This window comes from Oryzias melastigma, linkage group LG16 (assembly GCF_002922805.2).
Source record: "Oryzias melastigma strain HK-1 linkage group LG16, ASM292280v2, whole genome shotgun sequence".
Lineage (NCBI taxonomy): Eukaryota > Metazoa > Chordata > Actinopteri > Beloniformes > Adrianichthyidae > Oryzias > Oryzias melastigma.
Genome location: NC_050527.1, coordinates 15333549 through 15360062, shown reverse-complemented (window position 1 = coordinate 15360062; position 26514 = coordinate 15333549). Strand labels below are relative to the sequence as shown.

General features: G+C 36.5%; 1 protein-coding gene across 2 annotated transcripts in view; it reads left to right on the top strand.

Annotated features, from left to right (window-relative positions):
* cdkal1 (CDK5 regulatory subunit associated protein 1-like 1) overlaps nucleotides 1–26514 on the top strand; it is a 251564-nt gene that overhangs the window by 75874 nt on the left and 149176 nt on the right. For both annotated transcript variants that reach the window (XM_024268289.2, XM_036215988.1), the window contains exons 7-8: nucleotides 3972–4092; nucleotides 24284–24387. In XM_024268289.2, the coding sequence (XP_024124057.1) occupies nucleotides 3972–4092; nucleotides 24284–24387 (225 nt within the window). The remainder of the gene's footprint in view (nucleotides 1–3971; nucleotides 4093–24283; nucleotides 24388–26514) is intronic.

The following is a 26514-nucleotide window of genomic DNA, read 5'->3' as shown; positions in this document are numbered from 1 at the left end:
AATTTTCATAATAATTGTCCTATTTTCTATTATTTAGGAGTTTAACGATTCATTTTTACAATGATTCAATTCATATCATAATTTGTGGCTGTCAGTGCGATTCGTGGTGGATATTGGTTGATTTTGAACGATTTGATTCACTGACCTAAAATGGATCCAGAACATCTGTAACCAAAATTTCAACCAATTAGAGATAAATAACTGGTAGTAAACAGTGCAGGTGAAGTTTTCCAGATTATTTGTATTTCTTGCAAGATAAACAAGTGTAAATTAAATGTGTACAAATTAACAAGAATTTAATGTTAAATCCATTCCAATTTTAGTTTCATAGAGTTCAGTCCTCTGTTTTTTCACATCAAAATACTACAAACACAGCATTACTAGAATATTCTACCGCACTGTATGTTCACGTCTTTGAACACATTAGACTTCACCCTTCTGCTCTCTTTGGGGTCCAGATGACTACAACCACATATTGATGTGTGATTTGTTAAATGACAAATGTAGACAAAGGTGGACAGGATTTTATGTCTGCCATTGACATTAGTGAAACTCAAATATCAATGATAAAAAAAGGTCAGCGCACTGTCTTGTGGGGTCCAGATGACCCCATTTATAATGTAAACAAACCAAGGAGAGCAGAAGGATTAATCATGATGATGGCTTAATCGGTTTTTGTTGTCATCACATGTGTGTTGTCTGCTGTGATGGTCTTTGGTCTTTTTTTACTTAATAGTAAAATAAACTTGCCTACCTTGCCTATCCCAATCCAAGTGGTATTTTCCAATATCAATTATTGATTTAACTAATTTTTAAACCATTTTTTTGATTCAGTTTAAATTAACAATTCGCTTTAGAGAAATCGATCTGATTGGATTGTAGGAATATGAATCAACTAATTGATTAATCCTTACACCACTACTATTATTTGACTAAAAGTTCACTAACCATGCTTCAACATACACTGATAAAACAGCCTACATAGATCCAGAATTTGATATGAAAGTATCCTAATTTTTTCTTGATTTAACCCTTCCGCTCTCTTTGGGGTCCAGATGACTCCAACCACATATTCATGTGTGATTCCTTCCATGACAAATATGGATAAAGGTGGACAGGATTTTATGTCTGCCATGGACATTAGTGACACTCAAAAATCAATGATAAAAAAAGTTCAGTGCAGTTTCTTGTGGGGTCCAGATGACCCAATTTTTAATGTAAACAAGCCAAGGAGAGTGGACGGGTTAAAAATGGAAACATTATTGTTCACAAACTTAGGTTTAGGTTTCCAGAAATATTTAAAAGACAAATTGATTACCGAACTAGTAAGTAATACTAGTTCAAGTAAAATATAACCAAATGAAAAGAGTCCTCAAATAAAGTACATGTGTTAAATTTCTGTAATTGTGTTAGATTTGTTGATAATTTGTTTGTGACAAAGTTTCTGTAGGAAACCTCTGAAATAAACCACCTTTGACCAAATCAATTTTTCTATACTTACTGTTCTAAAATGAACCGTGTCCCCAACGCCGCCTCCTTCCAGCTGCTTCTATCCATGTGTAAATTTCTCACATGCTAATTTTATTAGCACTGGCTGTAGTTTACAACATGAGCCACTCCATCGAATGCATGTATCGCTCTAGCTACAGCTTTAAAGCCGTAAGGCAGGAGAGGCCATCTGTTTGTGAGAGTTGTTTTCATGCTTTGTAGATTCAGCCGTTATTTAAATGACCAGATAAGAAGTTCGGTCAGCAGATTGTACCGAGGTACGTCTGTTGGAGCATGCGTTGAAGCGGAGTCCTTGTATCACGGCCACAGTGGTACTGAGGGGAAAACATGCCCAAATGTGCTCAAAGCCCCAGCTGCTTTCCACGGGGGAAGTTTTCTCATTTCCGTGCTTGTACTGGTGTATTAGGGCCAGTCACGCCTCACCGATTGGCTCTTTGTCCTCCTTTGGGGCAAATTGTCATTTTTATCTACCAATTGATACCCACGCTTCCTCGCCTGATCCCACCCTCTCAGGAGACCTCTGTAAAGCGGATGAAAGCAGAAAGACAATTCCATCCCTCAGCGCCTCCATCTCTCACACCTTCAGCTGTTAACCTATTGGACGGTTAGAGAGGAGAAACCACTGCAGCCCATTTCTGCTCACAGAAGACGGCGGGGCCTCATTACACTCAACTGTGGATTTGCACTTTATTTTTGAACACTGTATGGTTCACAGAGTTACTTTAATAGTTTTAGGCATAGCTGTGAATGAAAACACCATCTTTACCATCCCAACCTAACACAATTACCACAATTGGTAGAATTATTATAATCTTTTGTCCTGATGTGTTTATTGACTTTGACTGTGTCTTGATTTTGTTAAGCTTTTGTTTACGAAAGAAATAGACATAGACTGCTTTGCCATTTATTTAGTCTTTTCCAGACAGACATTCTGCTTCTGTATATCTACAATTAGAGTTTTTTTGCCAACCACACTTGGCAGAGCACTTGTTGTAGTTACATTTGTTTCATCACTTAAAAAAATCCCCACCATCAATTGGAGAAAGACCAGCTCTTGGTGTCGTGGAACACACAAGAGAACAAAAGCTAAACCTACATCCAAAAAACCCAAATATTAGTTTTTAGTTTTTAACCATTCCTACTGCTTTGTGATTGCTTGTAGCTACTACACTTTTATTCAAGCACCATTGCCAGTCTACTATCAGCTTGACTGTTTACAATATCAACAGTGATTTGAAGTAGCATTATACCTGGTATTTCCCTGCTGATCAAAGTAGTTAAAAACAATCTCAGAGGTTGAGAGCATCTTAAATGCAGATGATGAAATGATGAAATGCAGCTTTTACTTTTCAAATTGAAAACCTACTCGATGACAATGATTTTTTTGGTGTTTTATAGCATCTTTTATGGTATTTTTCCTCATGAATGAGAACACATATGAATGAATTAAGCTTAAAATTGCATTTATGAGTATGTCTTTACTCAAATTGTCTGTCATGAGTAGTAGAAGCGACTACGGCAAGCTACAAGCTCCCTGCTCCACTCCATTCTGATGCATCCGCTTGTAGGAGACTAGATTCGTATAGGTCTTTGTTTTTTTATCTAAGCTGACATCTGGTACAAAACTGACAGCTGGATAGCTCCAGTATTGCTAGCCATGTTTGTGTTGTAATGCTAGCCATTGGTGCTGTAAGCTAGCAGGAGAGAGTGTGTACAGATGGATGATGGGAAGGGGTCTGGGTTTCTTATTACAATGAACTGCTGCTGCTCTTCAGAAACTATGTCCTAGAGAATGACAGTTTTTTTTTTTCATTTTGACTAAAAATTGTCTTAATTAAAAGACCACTGGGAACGCTTTGAAAATAGATCAAAGGAGGATCACAGCAAAAGCTGCAAAAACTCAAGTAAGAACCACTGTTTAAAGTCGGTCTGTTAGCATTCTAAAATGAATATGTATACAGAAATATCCCAAGTAATAATATATGCCTATTTTTAAGCTAACAAACACTAGACTTTTTGAACCTGTACTTCAGTTTTTTTTAATAAAACCCAGATTCACAAACTAATTTTTCCTCAAGTTTGTACATAAAAAGAGAAACATTGAATCAAGTAATTGTCATAATCCAAGTCAATACAATTCAGTTCAACCTAAAAAAGATTATCCTAGTACACTAGTACTTTTTGAACTGCGTTTTAGTTAAAGCCTGTATATGTGGTAAACATATTTTATCAAAAAGTTTTTATTATAGTAACAAGCAACTTGATACCGGCATCTTTACCATTCTTATTCTGTCTAACCCCCTTTTATGGATGTCAATCAATTTCTACTTTTGCTAAACAAAGAAAGGAAGGACGATTTCATTAGTCATATAAGTCATTACATGATTCAAATGTATGTTTTTTCTACCAAGTCTTCTATAGAGTGCATCATTTGAAAACCACGTCTTGTTTTTCTTTTGCAGGTCATTCAGTCCGTCTGCTGGGTCAGAAAAAAGAAGGAGGCCGGAGACTCGGAGGAGCTCGACTGGACCTGCCTAAGATCAGAAAAAACCCGCTCATTGAAATCATCTCCATTAACACGGGGTAAGACGCAAACAGACGGAAAACATTGAGTCTGAATTGTGTTCTATAAAACTCCCATTACATTCACTTTTGTGCGTGCATGCTACTTACTCACTTATTTAGTTCCAACACTGTCGGCCTTTCTATACATGAATGGCTTGACTTTGTATTGATTTTACAAAGATGCTTTTCTGACACTTCTATAATTTTAAAGCAAAGAACACAGTCAATTACTGTTTTCTTATCATTACTAAGTCGCTCTAAGCTTGCTTCTATGTTCAAAGAAATTATCTCTTTTAGCCTTCATATTGCATCAATATTCATCATAATTTAAAAACATTTTAGAAATTAGTGAATAAATCTCTTTCACTAAATCAATTTATAAAAATCTTCTTGATGTTCAGTACTTTTAGGGCTGTATTCAGGAAGAAGTTGGTGTTTTTCATGCTGTGTTGTAGCTGCTGTTTTATATTGTAGTAATTAAATAAACTTTGTTCCTTTTAATAAGCTTTTAATACGCAAGCACAGATCACATTTTGTTAATTGCAAACATTAGGGCCCATGTAGCTTGTTGAGATTGTCATATAGCAGTAATAACCCTCACATTTTCATCATTATTTTTCATTTCATAATCATTTCCAAGACCTCCCTGGATCTATGTATCCCAGTCATAAACGGCTATAAACAAACTGACATTGTTCGATCAGCTGTCTTTAAGGATCATTTCGCCGGATGGTGTTGTAGGATTTGAACACGATATTGTTGAAGCGTACATTATGTTATACATTAGTTGTTGGTCTTTTTCCGGCTGTTGCTTTACAACAAACTGAGCCGGCTTTTAATAAGAGTTGCAGCCTTTTTTTTTAATTCATTGTTCTTTTGGTTTTATCAAAGAAAATCTAAAACAAACGTAAAAGATCAGGTGAGAAGTCAGATACAAAAATATATTTTCTTCATTATTCCTTTCTATAGAAAAATGCTTGAAGCAACATTTTTTTGTCTGCATGGCCTCACAAAATGCTAAATATGGATTTTATGTTGCTCCTGATTTGCCCTTTTGAGTCAAAAGTGTCATTTTCCATTGTTATGCATTCATGTTGTTTGTGCATGTCCAGCTTTTATGTTTTTAGTGTCAGATCTATCTTCAATGTACAAAACATTCAAGTTTTTATTTTCAACTTTCTTTTGGTAGATGTGTGACTTTGCTGTCTTTTTGTATGACACTTCTACGACCATCGAGTTGCAGTTTTTTTTTTTCAGAAAGGTCCCACTAATCTTCTGACGTCAATCTTTTCTGGAAGCATTTTGTTTCCAGAGGTTTAAACTTTAAAATCAAGCAATTTACTTTTTCTTCTTGGAAAGGATGTTTTTTTATTGGGAAATTTCTGATTTTAGTATTTCTGAAGTCTCACATAAAAATGAAATAAAAGTCATAGCAATAAATAAAAACAGCATATTAAAATACAAATTTGCCACCAACTGAAAGAACATGTGATTACTACATCCTTTATGTGTAAAAATGTGTGTAGATGTTGGTCATGTGGGCCTCCGTCCATGGGACTCCGTGATCTTTCTGTTGTTTGTCCAAATGTGATTAGTTACAAATAGATCCTGCGTTTTCCAGCCGTGACAGTGGAACTCATTCAGCGAAACGCTGAATAACGCTAATGTTTTGAAGCATGAATTCAATTCGTACCAGATTTTCTCTGAATGAGACTTTTATTGCCAAAAATTCAAACTTAATGCAGGCTTTTGTTAAACGGGGTCAAAAGCTACTGTCACTCGTTTGACACGGTTCTCTTGAACAAGTAAGAAAGCGACAAAAAATAGAGAGAAATTTGACAGAATGACTCCCTCTATTTAGATAATTTGTTTTCCTGGATCTCTATGATGTTGTGTTGACAACATTGACATTTTTGCAGAGCTGAAACAGAGAGCTCCTTGTATGACGGTCAATAGCTGCACGCCATCATTTGTTATTTATATCAAAATCCCTTCTGCTTGCTTGCTTCCACAGCATCTTTTTGATGATTTGAAGCAATATTTTATTTTTCAATCTCTTTGGATGTGTTCAATGACCCTTTCTGGTGAAGCTCTGCCTACATTTTTGAATTTAAATTGTTGGTAGTACCACATACTTGGATAATACAAGTTTTTTCTAATTATTTAAAAAAAAAGTAAAAACTGGAGACATAGTTTAGGGCTGTCAGTGATTAGTTGACTAATCAACATTAAAAGATTTTTTTAATGAAAAAACTAACAAAAACATAAAAAAATAGTTTACAATAATTTGGTCATAAAGTTAACACGTAATAAAGAAAAATAAAAAAAGATATATATATTGTCATTTTAAATAATTATGATAACTACCAGCCACAAAGTCATTTGGATCACAAAGCACAACAGGAAGTTTCAGAGTTGGTATAGCCCTTCCTCAACCATAGAAGAAGAGGACACATATATATATATATATATATATATATATATATATATATATATATATATATATAAATAAAATGTTTCAGGGCAGCGCGGTACGCATGCACGACCACCTGAAATGTATGCATCCCGCTGTCTTGACATCTCCTTCACCATAGCCGACATCTTCTTAACGTATTTTTTTTTGGCTATCAGCTCCCAAAAATTTGAGTGTGAATATTCGTGATGTCCAAGATGGCTGACTCATGATCTTTATAAACATAGCTTGGTGCAGTAAAAATCCAATCTTGGAAAAAATTTAATTTTTACTCAAAAATACAGAGTAACGTTTTTAAGTTTATAAACAACATATAAGCTGGATGTGCCGCGCTACTCCCCCCGGAAGTAAACACATTTTCAAAATAAAGTGCCAGTGAAGCTTGCCATTTAAAATTAGCGAGTGTGTTTTTGTAAAAAATGAGCTTGAAGTTCCGTTTACTGACCTAAATTCTGGGAAAACAAATATGCTAATTTACATTCATTTAATTCTGGTAACTCCTCAACAACTTATATAATTAACATCATTCTAGCAGATTGTGATGCAGAGAAAAGCAGCCTCGCGCTGATATGCTGCGAGGCACAGCAGTGAAGTAATTACGAAGTCAGCTGATTCTTCCATAGACAAAAAGCGTTTTTTCACAACAGCTTCGCACAGATACTCAAGGTATTAGAACATAATGTTTTGCAGAACTGTGAGGATGGAAAAACTGTGAACATTTTCAGGATTTGTTGCTAAATGCTTCAAAAAAGCTCTGATGTTTAGGTTTTGTTTACTGAAGTTAACCAGAAAGTTGACAAAAACAAAAACACAAAGAACTTGTGACAAAGAGACAGACCATTTTTTTCTGTTTAAATCTTTGTGGTTTTATCAGTTTCATTTATTATAATCTAAATTTCTAAATAAAGGTTTAAATGACGATGATTTAATTGCACAAATCTTAACTTAACTTAATACATCCAGTAAAAAGACAGCCAACCATGACTTTTGTGTGCTATAATTTTGCTTACCTGGGACCTTAAACTTTTTTTTTTTAATCTTTTAAAGGATGAAATTGAAAATTGAAATACAATACATGTAAAACTTAAATTTTTGTGAAAGAATCATAAACATAGCATTAGCGGTACCAAACTTGATGCAAACCTTCATGAGTATCTGTGCTATCACCTTATGTAAACAATAATCGTTGACTAATTGAAAAAATAAACGGTGACTAATCGACTACAGAAATCATGTTAGTGACAGCCCTGGCATACTTGTATAAAATGTAGTTTGTTAACATTGTGATACCAAATTTGGTATTTACTTTATCTGATTCAAACATGACAGTATTATTTAGTGTAATTGGTGAAAAATGATTTATTTAATGAGAGATAAGATTGTCATAAGCATGAAATTAGCATCAGTGGAATAAATGGGTTGCATTTTTAGTATGTATTTACTTAGATGCAAAAATGGAAAAAAAAAAAAAAAACAGCAGTAAAACTCTTGTAATCATCAGTGGTTATGCTACTGTACCTGTATAAATGTTGCAGATATTGTGGCCGTGAAAGTTTTATTCTGAACGAAAGACTATAACTGAACAGAGTTTTAAAAGCTTTAAGACATTTTTGGCTGGCGACAGTAATAACCTTAACTTTAATTTTCCCTAGTAAATCCGTTTCCTTTCAAATTACTCTGTACACAGTGTGGCAATGACAGATAACCACGTTTTATTACCCCTTCATTTTATTAATGCTGCTCCTCAAAACAGCCTGGTGCTGTCTCTCACCTGGGACTATCCAAGGAAATTCAATTTTGTGTGTTCAAATTGATTCACAATATTAGTTTCATTAAGTCACTTATTAATTTCATTTGCTCCTATTAAATTCAAATTAGATTGGGTTTCACCGAGGTAATTTTACCCCATCAGAAAATAACCTTGTCCAGCTGTGCCATCCGTAGCCTCCGGCTTTCTGTGAAAGGGACGTTCTGAGCTTTCTTTTGGACGATTAGCACAGTTACTGGAAGTTGAGCTCTGAATGTTGCTGTGGGAATGAAGCCATAAAGCAGTTAACTGGTTTGAGGTTGCTGGTGGTCATATAGAGCTACAGTTATGCTTTATTTGTAATATTTGTTCAACCAGGTAAAGCCTACTACGTCAAAGAATTGACAACAAATTTCAATTCATTTAGAATTAAAATGTTTTTTAAACCCTTTGAGATATGGATAGTATCAATTATGATACTTTGCGTGATTAGCATCTTTAACTTAAAAAAAAACCTTATTTATTAGGGATGTTCTGATCAGGTGTTTTTTGGTCCTGATTCGATTCTGAGTCATTTCATTGTTGTCCTTTTTTATATATATATATATATTTTCAACCTTTATTTATTATTTAACCCTTAAACAGAGCACTCCTGTGAATCAGCTTTAATAATCAAGCAAAAATAGTGCAAGTATCAACTAGAAAAAATAGGGAGCCAATAACTAGTAATGTGTGAAAGTTTGGTGACTGTAGCTTTAATATCTTCAGAACTATTGAACATTTTTGATCATTTGTGATTCATATCTCCATAAAAAAATATTGAAAATTAATGATGACTGTCTTTTAAAATCGTTATTGTAGCATAAATATATAGAGTATTTATGACTTGTTCATATTGATGTAACCTGGTATTAGTTTGGGTTGTTTTTAAGAGAGGACACATTTCTCTTTATTTTTTAGTTCACTTTTTTCTGTGCCTTGTACTTTATAGACAGTCCCTTGGCAGCCCTCGCACTGCCGTCTCTCTGACGGCCGCACAAAGTGTGCCGTTCTTATTGAAAAGAAACAAAAACACCATCTCTTTCCTTTTGAAATGCCCTTGTAGATGGTTGTTTGTGTTAAGACAAACCAATCGAGACATTCGCTGTAAGTTTTAAATGTTTATTATCCCTCGTACTATCTTATGGGGTCCAGATGACCCCACCTTGACATTGATGTGTTATCCCTCCCATGAATAAGCTGGACAGGATTTTATGTCTGCCTCAGACACCAGTGGGGTCCAGATCAGCCCACTTTTAATGTAAACATGCTCAGGATAGCACAAGGGTTGCAAGAGGTAATGAGCCTTGAAGTTTGAATCTTTAAATATATCTTTCTAACTGTTTTTGCCTACTTCCTGCTCAAACTGGTGCTGTATTCTGCTGCGCTTTACGGCAATAAAATGTTGTGATCCGTTCCCGATATGCTGACTTGTAGTAGAGTATTTATCTGTAATAGTAGCCTTTCACTGGTGCCCAAATCTACGCTTCGAGGGCCGGCTTCTTACTGGTTTTCCAGAAATCCTGCTTTATATACTGCTGATTACCTGGATCAGGTGTGTTTAGCCAATAAGGAGCTTCATTGACAGGTTGACCGGAAAACATGTTGGACACCGGCCCTCGAGGGCTGGATTTGGGCACCCTTTCATAAAATTTAAAGCACTGATATGCTAATGAGAAAGAATAAATATCGAAACAGAATCCGATTTTCCTATCGAGCCTGAAATCTTGTGGTCAGGCCTGATTTCTGATCACATGATCAGATCGGGATATTCCTATTATTTACCCTCTGTCTCAGATTTGATCCACATATATTTATCATGTTGTAACTATATTGTAATTAACTATTAGCAACTTTTGCCTTCTTTCAATGCAGCTAGTCATTTGATAAATGAATAACGATAGTAGAGTTAATGTCAAATTTTCATGTAGGCAGACATTTTGAAATAAGCAAGAAAAGCCCTTTTACTGCCCCTAGTGGAATGTTGAAGAACTACAAAGCAGAAAAAAAATAATGATCATGCTAATGAGATGGCTTCTCAGAAATGCAAGTATCAAATATGATACCAATGGTTATACAGGGTTAAACATTTTAATATTTTTCATTCATTAACTATGTTATGTGACTTTTTTTTCTTTGAATGAGAAATTAGACTGTTCTCCTTCCTCAGATTCCAACTTGGCAGCAGTTTTTTCATGTCTGTTCATCAGAGGAAAAAGAAGGCTGAAAATTAGGCCCACTGATGTAAAAAAAAAAAAAAAAAAAAAAACAGACTGTGTTGAAGCTATTTTGCAAATAAATGTAATTTGTAAAAGCTGCCAACTACTATTTTCCCCAAAGTGCCGTGTATACATCTTGATTGTGTTGTCATGCTTGTTCTGTCTTTTGACACTGTTGGGTAAATGTTTTATTTTCTTACATTTTGCACACTATCCTTCAAAAAAAAATCCACTGTTTAGCTTGGAAATGTAAAAAAAAAAGAAAGAAAAGAAAGTTGGCACTTTGTGAATAGAAGTAAAAAAATGTAAGAATTTAATTAGGCTTTTTTTATGAAGGAAAATTAAATTTGATGTTCTTTGAGTTTCAAGCTCATCTTCTTAGAGTATAATGGATAACCTTGCTGCACAAACATTTTCTCTGACTTGTTTAGTGGCTTCGATTTTAGTTTTCCTGTTTAATTCATTTATTTCTTTTACCTCTGACACTAACATTAACCGCATTATTTGCTCGGCACAAAGAGTTCATCTTTGCCATAAAGCCATGAGAAATTTTTCAACATGTCCTTGTTCCTTCTTGAACTCTTTATTTGGTGATCTTCAAACGTACATAATTTTGACAAGGTGCGCTCTGCTCAGTTCTCATTGACCTCTCCCACTGCCAAATACTTGACCTGTGCAATCCAAAGTTGTCTCTGCACAGAGGTGCAGATGATGGAGGCTGTGTAAAGTGTCTGTGCACTACAATGCATCACACATCTAGAGGACATCTTTTTAGCCAAGAGGCCTTCATTGTCTTAGCTGGATGTGTTTGGCATTGTTTTTCTGCTCTCTGAGTTTTTACTCTACACACTGACTTTCAGATTTTCTATTGTTCAAGGTTGCAGCCATTAGTAGAGGACTTCAGTTAGGAATCAGTACATAAGCTAAGTCCACATAGGTGAGATTTTTTAGAAATAGTTTTGGTTAATTTGTTGTTCTCTCTCTCTAGATTAAATTTTATTAAAAACAAAAAAAGACAATAAAGAGAGTAAACATTCACTCATGTGGAGGTAAATCACGTGAGTGGGTGTGGCTTCTAGTTACAAGCTTCTTTCTCTTTTTCATGAGTAACATGTTTAAATCAGTGGTTCCCAACCAGGCTGCGGACCAGTTACACTTCACGGTAACCGGTGAATGATGTATACAGAAGAACCAAGTTAAGCCTTGTTTCCGCTTAGCGGTCCAGACCAGACTGGATTTTGGAGCGTTTCCATTACAAAATGGACCCGTTAAGCAGGACCGACTGGTACCATTTCTGGTCACCTGTTGGTCAAAGATCTATAGAAAAATGGAATAGACCTGTTAGGGCGGAGCTTCTGTCATCACATGATGTAACCGATTGATTGGCCGAAAGGTTTATTGACAACAGGAAGCGTTCAACCAGCGCTTTTCCCGACTCGAGATCCAAACCAAAAGTTTTGTCCTGTTTTCATTTGTCTTCTTCTTCACCTCCGGACTGTTCTTGCAAAGAATAATAAATTATTTACATGCAGTGTTCCACCTTATTCTCAAGGTTAGGGACCAGAGACACGAATCCACGAATACGGTGACACCCCCTTCTCCATCTCGTTTCTGTCTCACCCGACCCCCTCGGCTGAAGAATGTCCGTTATTGACCCATACTCATCAAAAACACTTCTGATCATGCTTTGTAAAACATTTATTGAAGAACATTGGAATATTGCTCAACATAAAGAGTTTTTTTTTTCTTTTTAATTCAGAGGAATAGACGGTTCTGCAGCGTAGAGGCCGGACTCATCCATAATAAACGTTTGCTCCAACTTATCATTATCCTTTACAGATTTTTTTTATTTTTTATTTTCTCTCCGTTTCTGAGTCAGCTGATGCAGCTTCTCTTTCGCTGTAGTCGCACCGTTTTGATGTACAGCTACGTCATCAGGCTACACCCCGAAAGTGCTTTGATGGTCAAACGCTCACTTGAATTGCCTGGACCATTCAACAACGGCCAAGAGGGGACTGGTCTGGTGGAAACGAGGCATTACTGTCCCCTTCATCCATGCACACACACTGATTGCGGCTCCGCTCCCTATTACTGGTGTATAACTCCCAGGAGCAAGGTGGGGTTCAGTGTCTTGTCCAACAACCCTACGACACATAGGTGGGCAGGGTAGGAACCAAACTATTGATCTCCTCTAACTCTTCACCAAGGTCACACCTAGGACACTTGGTATCAGGCCGCAGAAAAAATAAAAGGACAGAAATTGTATGTTTTATTTCTAATCTGATTCTGAAAGGCATTTTATTTTGAAAAACTACTGGATTCTCTCCACTGCATCCGACACATTCTTCACAAAAGTCTTGTCGCCCGGTATTGTTTGAAAAAAATCCATTACTTCCTTAAAGCAGCGGTGCTAACCGCTAAATTGAAATCCCAAAGCTAGCAAAGTTAATAAAAAAACAAATGTATCTGTGAAGTTTCTTTTTGCAGAAAAGAGCCAGTGAGGAAACATAAGGAAGCCTTAATGTTTAAAAAAAGCTGCATTTAACAAACAAAAACCAGAAGTCTTTACTAATATGGATTTATTGCAACAGTTGTTCCCACACACCATAATAATAATGCAGAATATTCAGCAACTGCCTCTCTAATGTTATGAGGATGTTGGTAGTAAAGTTGATCAAGCGTTTAATTTTTATTTATTTTTAATATATTTAGAAAACACTAGTATTAGTGACCTTTTTTTTAATATACAGTATATTTATCCATCACACCCTAAAAGTCAGATGAAGCTCAAGTTGGCTTCTGATTTTTTAGTTTCCACTTTGACAGATTTTAAGGGAACATCTTTATCCAATATAATGATATCTACATGAAATCTACAGTACAAGTAAGTTTAAAGCAGCTGCAGATGTTTCACAGAGGATGAAGATAAACTTTAACCTCAAAAGTGAATTATGAGAAAACATATAAACTTAGGAATGATGGGATATCTGGTTCACCTCCGCACCAACGCTACCCCCCACAGCTCAGAGGTGAATTATTGATTAACTACTGCTGATCTGCAGGAACTATGTCTTAGAAAATAATATTGTTTTTTTTATTTTGCCTAAAAGTGGCATAACCATAATTTCCCAATGGGAACACTTTGGAAATAAATCATAAGATGATTAGATTAGAGTGGGACTTTAAGTAAAAGAAAAAAACAAAAAAAAAAACAGAATATATTCATAAAACACTAATTGACCTTTTGATAAGAAGTTAGTCAATCAGATTTTGAGTCCTCCAACAGAGAGGGCAGGCGTTCCAAATCAAGTCTGTGGTCGCACACATACTTGTGTAATATTGTTGGAAGCTTGGTTGCCCCATATACACACAATCTCCTTTGATTTTTTTCACTTTAGCACACATACAAACACACTTCACAGAAGAATTCTCATTTTCTTTCTCTATTTCTTTCCTGACACACAAATGATTATATGCAGACACACTCTGACTTTCCCTCAGTCTGCCTCTCTCCCACACATATACACAACTACACTTACGGTCATGTACCACCGAGGCCTTCCCTGCTGTTTATCAAACCAATGTATGGGTAGTTTTCAGCTCCAGTGGTCTGAACATTTTATTCCATTTCCCTCTTTCCCACTGCTTAACACACAAACACACAAATATATGCTGCACACACAATGCCTATTCAGTGTTCTCCGCACGCACTCACCAAAAGAGACTGATCCCTGCAGCACATCCAAAAGATTGATGTTTTTCCTTGGAAGAAATAAGATTTTGTGTCATTACAAGGTATTGCACTACAGAACCCCAGAGTAACTGAATTAGTCCCAGCCTGTCCCAGGCATGCAGGTCACACATGCTCAAACACACACTCCAACATACACACTCTGATCATCTAACATACAATTTCTGCAATCAGGTTACTCCCACGCTTTGTTCCAAGTATAATTGATCATCAGATATAAGACACAAATGTCACTCCAGAGAAGAAATATTTAACATGCGTTCATTTCTCTCTGTTAATGTGTAAATATACGTTCATAAACAATAACATTTCAACATTAAGAATTATTGTTTATTTTACAAATTAAGACATTTTTATTGAGATTTCTGCATCTATTTACCTCAGTGGATTAGCAAAAGGTTTTGTGAAACATGTTTTCCACTCCTAGCCATGAATCAGTTGACATCTACAGTAAATGTGGCAAATTATTTATTGAATAAAACTCTATTTATTGGATTTACTTTAATACATAGCTTTATTTATTTATTTGTTGCTTGTTTGTTTAAATTCTGTTTCACTTAAACTGGAGTTAAAAAGTGGACGAGGTGACAAACTGCTGCAGCTGCACACCAAGAACATAGAAGTAAGTCAAACATTCTTAAACGTTTACAAAAATTACTTTAAATTTAAAAAATGCCAATGGATTAAGATAAATTCTTATTTTAATAAGACATAGTAAGACATACTTCTTCAACTTATCACCAATTGAAAATTCTCCTTGAAAAGATTATTTTTCTTGCAAAAGAGAAAATTAAAAAAAAAAAATCTTGAAACGTTTTACTTTCTTAGGGTTGATTTGTTGAAGTGTGTATCAGGAAATGTTAGTATAGTGCACATCTTTTTAGCCAATTTCTACATTCAGCTTTTGTGTCAAACTATGTTGTTTTTTTCTGACACTCAAATATCATATTCACATACTTGTCAAACATTTGTTCAATTTAACTATTGTGACTTTCACCTTGAAATTCTTTAGTGCTGAATTATGAGGAGACAATAAAGCACTCATAGCTGCCCAGAGCACACTCCTATAAAAGATTAGCCTCAGTTTGTATGAACATTCAAACTGAAGAAAACCAAGGATTAGTGCTTTTAAAAGAAAAAAAAAATAATGTAGAAATGTCACTATTTTTCAGTGTCATTTCAAAAACACAAGCAGTACTAAAGTCTTGAGAGATTATCATTATGTCTCTTGTTTTTTTGTGCATCACTATAAATGATTCTAAAACTTTAGCAAATTTGATGCAAATGACCATGCTTTTACAGAAAGTGACCAAAATCTATATTTAAAAAATGTTCATAAAGTTTTAAACGAATGAGCAAAAATTTACTTTTGGTTCAATTAAATAAAAGTCTTAAATTAGACAGGTCATGCTCAGCTAAATTTAGTTTTTTCAGCCTCGTTACTAACAACACACGAACTGTGCTGACACTGTAACTAATTCAGAAAATATGAAAATAGTTATATCCTTAAACACATGACACATGACATCAAAATGTAGAATCAAGTTCAGGCTCCACACTCCATCAAATTCTGTTAAATGTTTAGAAATTTTAGTCTCAGTTCATTAACTGTCATTTCACAAAAATATATGGAAAAATTAATCAAATCAGTTGCTATTTTATTAAAAAAATTAATAAAATAAACAACTACATATTCAGTCTTCCATATCAGAGCATAACACTTACAGTTTCTTGCAGTTTACCCTTGTATTTATTTTTCACCACTAACCAAATGTTTGTTTGGTTGTCATTCACTTTTTATTGTTACAATATATTTTGTATGTAAATTGGTACTTTTTGTAAATGTGTCCTGTCAAAGTTTGATTGATCGAATACAATCACTGTAAAACATGGAAAAATAAACCAGTTTTAAGATTGCACGTGTTTAAAAAGACCTGAGTGACACATTGGACTTTTGGAGTGTACAAACCCATTGTTGCTTTACTATTTGTGACACCAGGATTATTTGGTTTGGACCACTGTTTGTTTTGTTGGACAGTTACTTTATTTGAATAGATATAAAGACCCATGTGAATTCCAACGTGGATCAAACCGGGGAATCCTTGTTCACTTCAAAAATGATGGTCTTGATCTGCTTGCAAGTGAACCATGGTGTAGATCACAACAGTTCAAGTGCACAGACTCCTTAAGTAAGGAGGATGGGCTGTTTTATTTGTAGATCATGGTTGTAATTAGCTGAGTTTTCCTATATGTTTTTATCTTTCCTCATGGAAACATGGCACATCATGGAAAAACCCTATTTTCTGTGCTGACATGGGGTTTTGGTTCATCCACGAGTTCACCTGCTGTCACACACCTGTTCTTGTTGGCTTTTTATTGTTAAAATTGAAAAACTTGTCAGTCTGCATGCATCGCACTGGATAATAAAAGCTTGTAAAATCATTTAACAAGATCAAAATTGGCCACTCGCAGCCACCATCAATCCCGCATGGATGAAAAGCAGCAGCAATTTTAGGAAGTATTCAGACTGGAAAAGTCTGTTGGTTTAGATGTAGCCTGCTTAATTTGGTCCAGATCAAGTCCTGAACCTTGGGTGTAGTCTGTAGCGTCAACCAAGCTTTTCTGTTTCGAACCAAAGCTTGTAAACAAAATTATGTGACTAATGATCTCAAAAGTTATAATCCCAGAATTTGGAGGGCGGGGCAAAACAATGAGAGAAGGAAATCATGGAGTGGAATCCTTGTCGGGATAGCTCTGTTATTCAAACTTTATATTTCAATTTTGAACGTCTGTATTAACCTCACTACTGCTACTTTGGTACGGTGGAGGTATGCCGCAAGGAGACGACAGCTAAGAAGTGTTTATGACATATAGATTGTCAGGAAAATAATGAGAAGCAATGTTTATCACATTAAAAGTTGTTTTACTGAGTTTGCATTCATCCAACCACATTTCTGTGAGTTGCTGTGCCTCATGGTTGTTCCACGACTCATTTTACATCCCATAATTCCTGGCTAAAGTGGCCGTTTGGGACCGGTTGTTCCACTCCTAGCACAGAGCCTATTCAGACTGAGGAAAATCAGAGGGAACCGGAGCTCAATCCAATTAAAAACAAACCTAGACCACCTCTAGAGACGGGTCAGAGAACAGTTCATGGTCCTAGACAAGGGTTCAGTTGGACTTTGTTCTGGGTTATTGTGGGAAATTAACTCTGGTTCACTTTAAGTGAACTAAATCTGTCCAGTCTGAATACTTCCTTAGCTTAAAATAATCATGAAAAGCTAAAAAAAAGAATAATCTCCAATAAATGTTTTTTTAAGATGTTTAAAAAGTCGTCCCGAGTTCATTTGAAATGAGTCCAAACTCATAACTGAAAAATGCCAGGCCCTATTAAAAAAGTTCTAACCTAAAATCTTTGTTACAGTTAACAATTTGAAAGTTAGGTTTTTATCTGGATCTTTGGTGTGCGGTTTAAACAAACACACTATTTGCTTTTGATTTATTAACTGCTGAGCTTTTTCTGAATTACAAATCACCTTCTATTCATGACTGCTAATGCGTCTTTCCTCCACTCTGTCAGCTTTCTTTGTTTGTTGACTCTTTTTATTGTGCCACCTCCACTTTGACTTTGAGATGACACTTACAGCAAACTTATAGACGACATGCATTGTTCTGTCTATTAATAGGAGTTTTAAGATTTTGTTTGTTTCTTTGCCCACTTCACCCACTCCACAGCCTCAACAATGACAGCGATGAATAATCTTGCTTTAGAGGTTGCGCTGTTCGACTTCCTGCTCAGCCTAAGCTTTGTTTCCATAATTACATTTTAAGCTGGTACAATGAAGGCCCCCGTGAACACACTGGTGCTTGTATTCCAATGCACCAAAGACTTAATTTGTTTATTCATAGAACATTTCTCTAATTAATGTGTAGTCACTAACTCCTTATCATACAGAAAAATGACTTTTGACCAACGTACTCCCAATGTGTTTCTTTAAAATGCTGCACAGGGAGTCTCTGCAGAGTAACTTACTTCTATATATATGTGTGTGTGTGAGAGATTTACCGATGTACAGAGGAAGCTCAGAGTTTTCCTTTGTTTCATTTTAATGCTTCAATGATATGGCACTCTTTGGATTCATAATTAATGTACATACTCACACACTCTTGGGAGGCAGCCTTTTTCATAGTAACACATTAATGAATTACCCCGTTGTCAGGTACAGCACCCACTTCTTTGGTTTAATTAACAAGCAGGAAATTGATTGGACTGAATAGAAACACAAGGTAGAGAAAATCCAGAGGCTGATGAGGAGGTTGAACATTTGGCGGTATTTGTGGCTCTTCTGCATATCTTAATAGGTTTGACTTGTACTGTTAAGGTTAGGCCTTAAAGCTTAGATACACTGGTCTGTATAAGGTCAGTCTCCCTTGTTTTGGGTGGGGAGTCCATCTCATGATTTTCACATTCTCTCATGGCTTCTGCAGGATTGGTTTGTCCTGCCACCCCTGTGTCAAGAAATGAAAAAGATTTTACTCTCCATCGACATCCCAGAATTTAGCAATCAGGCCCCATGTCCTTTCCTTCCTCACTGAATCCTTGTAAAATGCATGTTTTGTGTCATAAGTTATGTTTTTTCTTTCCAAAATTAAACTTTTGTCGTCTAGGGTGAAAATGGACAGTGGTTTCCGTACATCACCACATCACCTCAAATACGAAATATTTTTTTACATTTTTACTTTGAAAGTACAACAGAAGTTTTTATTTTGGAACCTAGGCCTGTTTCCTGTTTCTCTGACTTTTTGCAACCAAAATCAACATTTTAAGAAAAATAGAGCTCCTGTATAAAGCGTGCATTGAGTTGCAGAGGGACGTACATCAAATGCAGACATGATAGAGGCGATGTAAATATTCAGATTGATTATTGAATGTTTTATCTCGTGTCAATGCAACAGAGATTAACCACAGACGGACCATCAGCTATCAGATACAATTTCACTAATGGGATAAGGATAAGGAAAACCGGCAATTGTGTGTGGTGCACGCTGGTGGCCTGCATGAAATATCAAGGTAAAGTAGAAAGTAGATCAGACCCAGGTACGTGGTACGGATTTTCCCTTTTGTCAACTTTTCCCAAACCCTGTGCACTGCCCAATGGGTCCATAAATGCTATTCAAGAAGTGTGTTTCCCTCACTCACCCCTCGCACACTTATTGCGCCCAGCCGTGTTGTTGTAAACATAGACAGTACGTAGAGAGAACTGGACAGATTATCCCCTCCCCCCCTCGCGTTCCAAATGGGAAGTACCCGCTGGTTCCAGAAAGCCAAAATCCCAAAGACTTTTATTGAAAGATAAACAGCTATTACTCAGTCATTCTGTTGTCACAATAACAGTTCTATAATTAGTATTTCTTTTTAATCATTTTTTTATGATTTATTTTCTTTATCTCAAGTGATTCAAGGTATAAACTGGCCAATCAGATGCCTCAATAAGAGTATGTGGTGCCCTCTGGTCCCCACCTCGAACACTATAAATGTTTGATTGACAGATTTTCCCAGAGCCTGCTTCCAGTTGAAGGGTTAGGGTTAGGGTCCTGATTAGTGAGAGTGGTTCTCAACGAAATGATGACTCAGACTGACTCGGACCAATCGCTGATTACTAACGTTGTCTGGTTCCAAAATTGTGAAATCCGTACCACGGAAAAAAGGCGACTGAATTTACTTCGTTATGTTCAAACTTGGAGATAAGGCATTGTCTATTGGTGGCCTTGCTTTGTTTCTTTTCTATATATGCCAATGGTTATAAATTGGGAAATTGGTCATTAAAGTGTGGTTGGTGTGGCCATCCGGACACTTGCGTATCACCTGCACTACCCATGCGTATGTTTTTTATCCCAGGGCACACACCTTACTAGAGACTAGTGTGTGGCGTTAAAGGCGTCATACGACAGCATCACCAGTATGTCATAAGTGCATCAAACTTACATTATCCTTACAAATACTTCACGATACACTTACATGACAATGGTATGTTCCATTTTCACAACATACCTTGAGCCTCAAGGGTACTGCAAACCGGTCCTGTCTGTGACCCAACATGGGCCGGAAAACCTAAAACCAGTACAGTTGACCTGTGTGGGTGCATTTGTCTAAAGCTTAAGTTGTGTTATTTTCTCATCCACCCCACCTGAAGTGAAGAGATCTAGAAAACCAAAGTCTAGGTCAGGAAAATGACCCTGCTTACGTCAGTCCAGCGCCACCGACTAGTAGTGTGTTCGATAGAAAAGTCGAAACTGCTAATCCATTGTTGCAATCCACGACAAATGCTATGTAGCAGTTTGCTTACGCAGGCATATAATTGATGCAAACGCACACACACAGACACCCAAGCCACTGACTGTCTCTTGAGATTAATGTTGGTGTGATCCACTCAGCTGGGCCTGATCACATTAAGATGGATGGACCCCCTGGTGGTGTGTGTTTGTGTGCGCACACGTGCTCGAGTGTGAGTATTTGTGCGCATGCATGCACACAGGGTCCCATCTGTCTGTGTTTTCTCCACAGCAAGGTCCTGTGACCCAGCTACCATCTTTAGTGCCCTCAGCCAGGATAAGCAATACCCCAGGAGCAGGGGGGAGTGGATGGATAGATAGCCTTGGTGTCTTTTTCTTCTCCAGTGTTTGATGATTTGTGACATTAGTGATGCTCCTGTCATTTTGGTTGTATTGCAAAGTGTATTTCATAGATGGAGCGGCAGATAAATCAGTGGGAAAGGTATGGAGTTGAATAAAAGTGAAAATGGAAACCGGTTTGATTTCTTTTCCATTATCATTTTATTTCTGATGGAAAATAAAAGCATTTCTAGACACTACCTTTATTTTCTTGGAGTATATTTACAGCTTTTGCATCCTTCATTGTTTCACAATCATCAGTTTAGCTTCCAGAGCTGTTACCTTCTCAGATCCAGCCTTTTTTTTTTCTCTTTGTACTTGTTTTTTTGACTGATTGTCTTCATGACGGTGTGTGCGTCGGCTCCGCTGCAGGTGGGGATGCGGGCCAGTGGTTTCTCTGCAGCTGTAGCTGGTTGTTAATCTGCCCCACATCTTTCATCTGCTGTAGTGAGTTGAGGCCCTTGACCATTGCGTGGAGCAGCTGGAGGAGCTTCACTGAAGTCGGGCTGCAGCGTCTTTGTGAACACTTCAAATAAAAGTGTCTTTGTTTGCCGACCCGTGCGTGGTCGCCCGTTGTGCCTGGAAAAAAAGCCTGCAGAGGCGCTGGAGTACGCCACAGCCTCTGATGCTGCTCTTCAAACAGAGCTGCAACAATATCTTCACTTTTCAGTCTGTAGTGAAGTGTGAAGTAGTTTAATAGTGGACAAAACAAATAAACAGATCCCCTCCTATTAGCTAAGTTAAGTTCAAGGACGCAACTATAGCTGCTTGAAAACACTTTTGCAGACTTGAGTTTCATTAGACTTAGGTCAAATGATAACATCGTTTTTTGTTGTGTTTCTGAACACAGTAGGGGAGTTTGGCTCATCCACAGCTCTGGAACTTTCTCCTGATTTATTTATGTCTAGAATTTCACAAAGTTGATGGTTTTAGGTGGTTTTCAGGCCCATAAGGACCTGCATCAACTGTTGATGGCCCGGCAGGTGAAGAAGGCTGAGAGCTTTTTAGGATTCCTTTAAGAAATTGTAGGTGAAACTTTGGTTGTTTGACAAAGACTCAAGATAAAGCAGTAGACATGTAACAAGGGAATTATTGGTGAAGGGATGATATGGGGTCTGTGTGGTCAGAGCCAGAGAATAGCTGCTGTAAAACATGTCGCCTTATCAACACATGAAGACTTAATTTGCTAAATCTTGGTGTGGTATATAATCCTATGACAGTTGGTTTATCAGTGTCTCTCTCTACACAATAGTATGCAGTGATAAAAGCTGGTCAAATTTGTCAAATTTGTGTTAGTATTTTTTCTTTGCTGTTTTACTAAGAACTGTAAATTGAAAAACAAACAACAACAAAACTACATAATTTAACTTTCCTATCAATTTTTTTCCAATTCATGAAATGACTGAAAGCATACTGTAAATTGCATTAAATAAATATGTGAATTTCACCTTGTTTGTTCTTTCAGGAAAGTCTTTTTTTTCACCTTCCTGGGTTGGACCTGTTTTTAGTCTGTTATGTCCCATCTCTTTTTTTTTTAAATAAATCTCTCATTGGATAGTTCCAATTATGCACAATAATGCTGCCTATAAGCAGATGTCAAATGACTAATAATTTATGAAGAGGTGTTAATTGTAACACTTCTTTATAATATTTGTGGCTCATACTGAAACACATTTGTTAGTTTTCTGGAAGTCTTGAATCGCCCTCATAGTCCTCTTGACGGGCATTATGATGCCATAAATATTTCATGCATTTAAAGTTGAGAAATACCAATGCTTGTTGGACGTCAAATATACAGAGACCACAATGGATCCCCATTAAAGACCCACTCCATTGAAAATCGTATAATGAAGGACATATATTAAAGAAATGAAGTTTAAAATTTCATGTTTGAGTATTTCTTTATTCAAATGGTTGTGAATCAGGAGCAGACAGAAAAATGTAGGAAAAAGCTTGTGGGTGTGATGTAGTAGCTACAAACTACAGGCCACAAGCTCCCTGCTTTGCTGCATTCTGATGCATCCACTTGCAGACAAATAGATCCATGTACATCTTTGTTTTTCCTCAGCTGAGATGGTATCTGATATATCATTATACTTCCCTTTAGAAAAATGAGACAAACAGAAATGATAAATCTGCTCAACTTTGGATATAAAGGTGGTGTGGAGATGACATTTCAAATGGTCCCATCTCGATCATGCCCAGTGGACTTTTAGTCCCTCCTATAAAATAGAACATCACCCTGTTTGTTCCTTTATGAACTGATGGTTCCACTTACTTCTTTTATTCTAACAGGAACACATTGTATTAAAAATATTCCAGCATTTATCCTTACTGAGATGCAGTTTATAAACACCATAACAAACTAGTATTAAGTTATTTAAAAATGAAAAAAAGAACCTTTTTACATTAGGCATACATTAAAAGTGATTTGTTAGTAAATGTTCTCCTTTTACATGAGATTAAGAGTTTTCAACCGTTGTTAGTCAAGAAGGAAATAGCTGTAGGAAAATCATCTCTTAATATACATTAATCAGAGCTTTAAGACCCAGTCACTCAGTATCATTCTCTTAAAACATCTGCTGGGATTTCAGGTCATTCTATATCATTATCACTATGAATAGTTGGAGTTTCAGATTCAGATAAAACATATAGTTATTATTCCACAATAGCTTTTAATCCTTGTGCATCTGTCAAAATCTTCTTTAGTTTACCCGCAGGCAAGAAAACAACCTTCAGCTTAACAATGTGTTCAGTGGAGTTTTCTTCTCATTCGGTGGTAGTTTACCAATAGCCAAAAAATACTTCTTACTTTCAGTTTGCTTCAACTCCATCATTATGGCCAAATTGTAAAAAAAAAAAAATGTTTTTTATTCTCCTGTTTTCTTCTTCCATTTTCCTACTTTCTTCTTTTTACTGCCAGTTGGAATTATGTCTTTACTTATACCAAACAAAAACAGTGTTTTGAGTTTTTAATGCTGCTCTTCTCACTAGAAGCAGCTGTTGTGTCTGGAAGAAGCAGTTGACTTTTTAATATTTGATACTTTTGCTTTTGTTTTAACCAAAACAGATCATTTGTATCAACTTTACCTCAAATGCTGTTCAGTTAATTCTGGATTTGACTATAAATTATTTGTTCTCTGTCAGAAATTCAGCAGAAACATGAGTCTAAAACCATAGAAACCTGAATGAATGCCTCCTAATTTGGAGATGCTAGTGCTTTCTTTTTTTCTATAGTTAGTAGTGGAGTTTATGCATCTGTGGATTTTTTTCCTGACCTCCCTGTCTGTCTGCTCCTGCTGGTGTAGGTGTCTGAACGCGTGCACATACTGCAAGACTAAACACGCTCGAGGAGATCTGGCCAGCTATCCCATAGAGGAGCTTGTGGAGAGAGCGAGGCAGTCTTTTCAAGGTGAGTGCATCACGTTTCTAATCCTCTTACAATAGCAGCGTTGATGGCGATGATGGGGCCCTTAAAAGGAAACAGATGTTTTAAACTTTCTCAAAATAAAGTCATTATCTAAATAAACATGTAAATAAAGCTCAATTTTGTGTTGGATGCGCTCTAGTTGGACATGAATTTCAGTGTTTTCGTTCTGTGTGTGCTATTAAGAGGGGAGGGTTTTAATAACACATGTTGATGTTTTTGTTCTTGCGTGGAGACTTCAGCCAGTTGGCTCCAGTTTAAGCCAGAGGAACAGCTGTCGCGCCCCAGCATCTGTTCTTTAAAAGCGCACTCTCAGAATCCCCAACTGCACAGCAGGCCGTACCTCTTCCAGAGCCCGAAGCGGGTCAGTCAAGGGCAACTTTGCACTCTGATAACCAAAAGGACCAGTGACCTTTTTTTTTAAAAAAAGGGCCACAGTATTACCAGCTTTAGTACTTGTGTATTGAACAAGAAACTGAGGGGAGTTTAATGCTTTAGCAACATTTCTTAGAATCTATTGCAGAAATAGACTCAAGCAGATGAAATGGTTTCAGAGCATCGCATATCATGGAATGTTAATTGGGCATAACACTGCATTGTTAAAGTACTTAAAGTGTTATGTAAATACATCATTTTTAACCCAAATTTACTGTAAAACATGAATATTTATTGAACTGTGGGAGTGAATTCCACCCTGTAGTGGCAGCATTGACCCATAGCTTCCCGGTCAATGTAAACTGACTGTAATGTGGTCTCTCCGAACCTCACCAGGCTGCATAATTCTCACAACACTGCACTGTAGCATGAACCTCAGCTGTACTGCTCTGAGATGCAGATGAGGCCCTAAACCGCAATTTGGTATGAACAAAAACTGATAAAGTAGAATTATTTTCCTTATGGTGCAGACTTAATGCTCTGATCCAAGGGTGGGCAAAACTTTGAGCCCGAGAGGGTTCTAAAATTTGATAGAAGGGCCGGATCAGGAGTAGCTGCCTGGAGTTTTTTGGTGAGCCACCTCATAAGAAAAAGAAATAACATGGGATTTGGGAAAAAAAAAAAATGCCTTCATTTTGATTGAAAAATTATATATATATACATATATATAAACCAAATATTTTGGAGTTTTAATTTCAAAACTATGACTTTGGTTCTCATTTTAGTGCTAATTTCATCAATTGGTTGATGTCCTTCAGCGATATTCGTAAACTTAGAGAAATGCTGCGTTCATGTGGTGTTGGAATAATCGGAAAAATGACTGTCCGACTCAAAAAACACACATAAATGTCAGAAAAACAACAAATCTTATAACAGAGCTTGAATGCAGAAACATTTTCTTCACCTACACAATGTATTGAAAGTACACCATCTATGTGGAGAGAGTGGAATTACAGGGAAAGCAAGACATTATTAAGGATTGTCAATATAAATTATTCCAGTTTGGCGGGCCAGATTGAATAGTTTAATGGGCCGCATATGGCCCCCGGGCCGTAGTTTGCCGAGTCTACCATTTTACACCAGTGCTTTAGCTCCAGTTTTCACATTCTTTTGAGTACTGTAAATCTTCAATCGTTTACAATGAATGTAATTGCAGCTGATTCTGAAGACAAAAACAAGTCACTTTTCTCTGCATTAGAATCACCTTAAGTAAGACCTGGGTTTTATGTTAAACTGGTTTATCTGTCACTGCAGCCTTGATGATCTCTCTCGGCTCTAAACAGTCAAACAGTTATGATATGTCAAATCCTAATTAGGTATCAAAGGCAACATCTTCAATGTTAAAGACCCACTCTGATCAAAATTGTATGTGGAGGAAATTTATAAAGAAAGTTGAGCACAAAACCAAATTTCTGAATATTGCTTTATTAAAATCGTATTTAATTAGTAACAGACAAAAAATGTTGTTTGACAAACATCATATTTGTTTTGTAGAAAATACGCTAGGCATGCCAAAAGCTCCTTACTTCACTCCATTCCGATCCATTCACATAGATCCATGTATGTCTTTGTTTTCTTAGTACAAACTGGCATCTGACTTAAAACTGTACGGCTGGCTAGCTCCAATATCACACACCTTTGTGAGGGGCTGTAAGCTAGCAGAAGAGTGTGTGAACA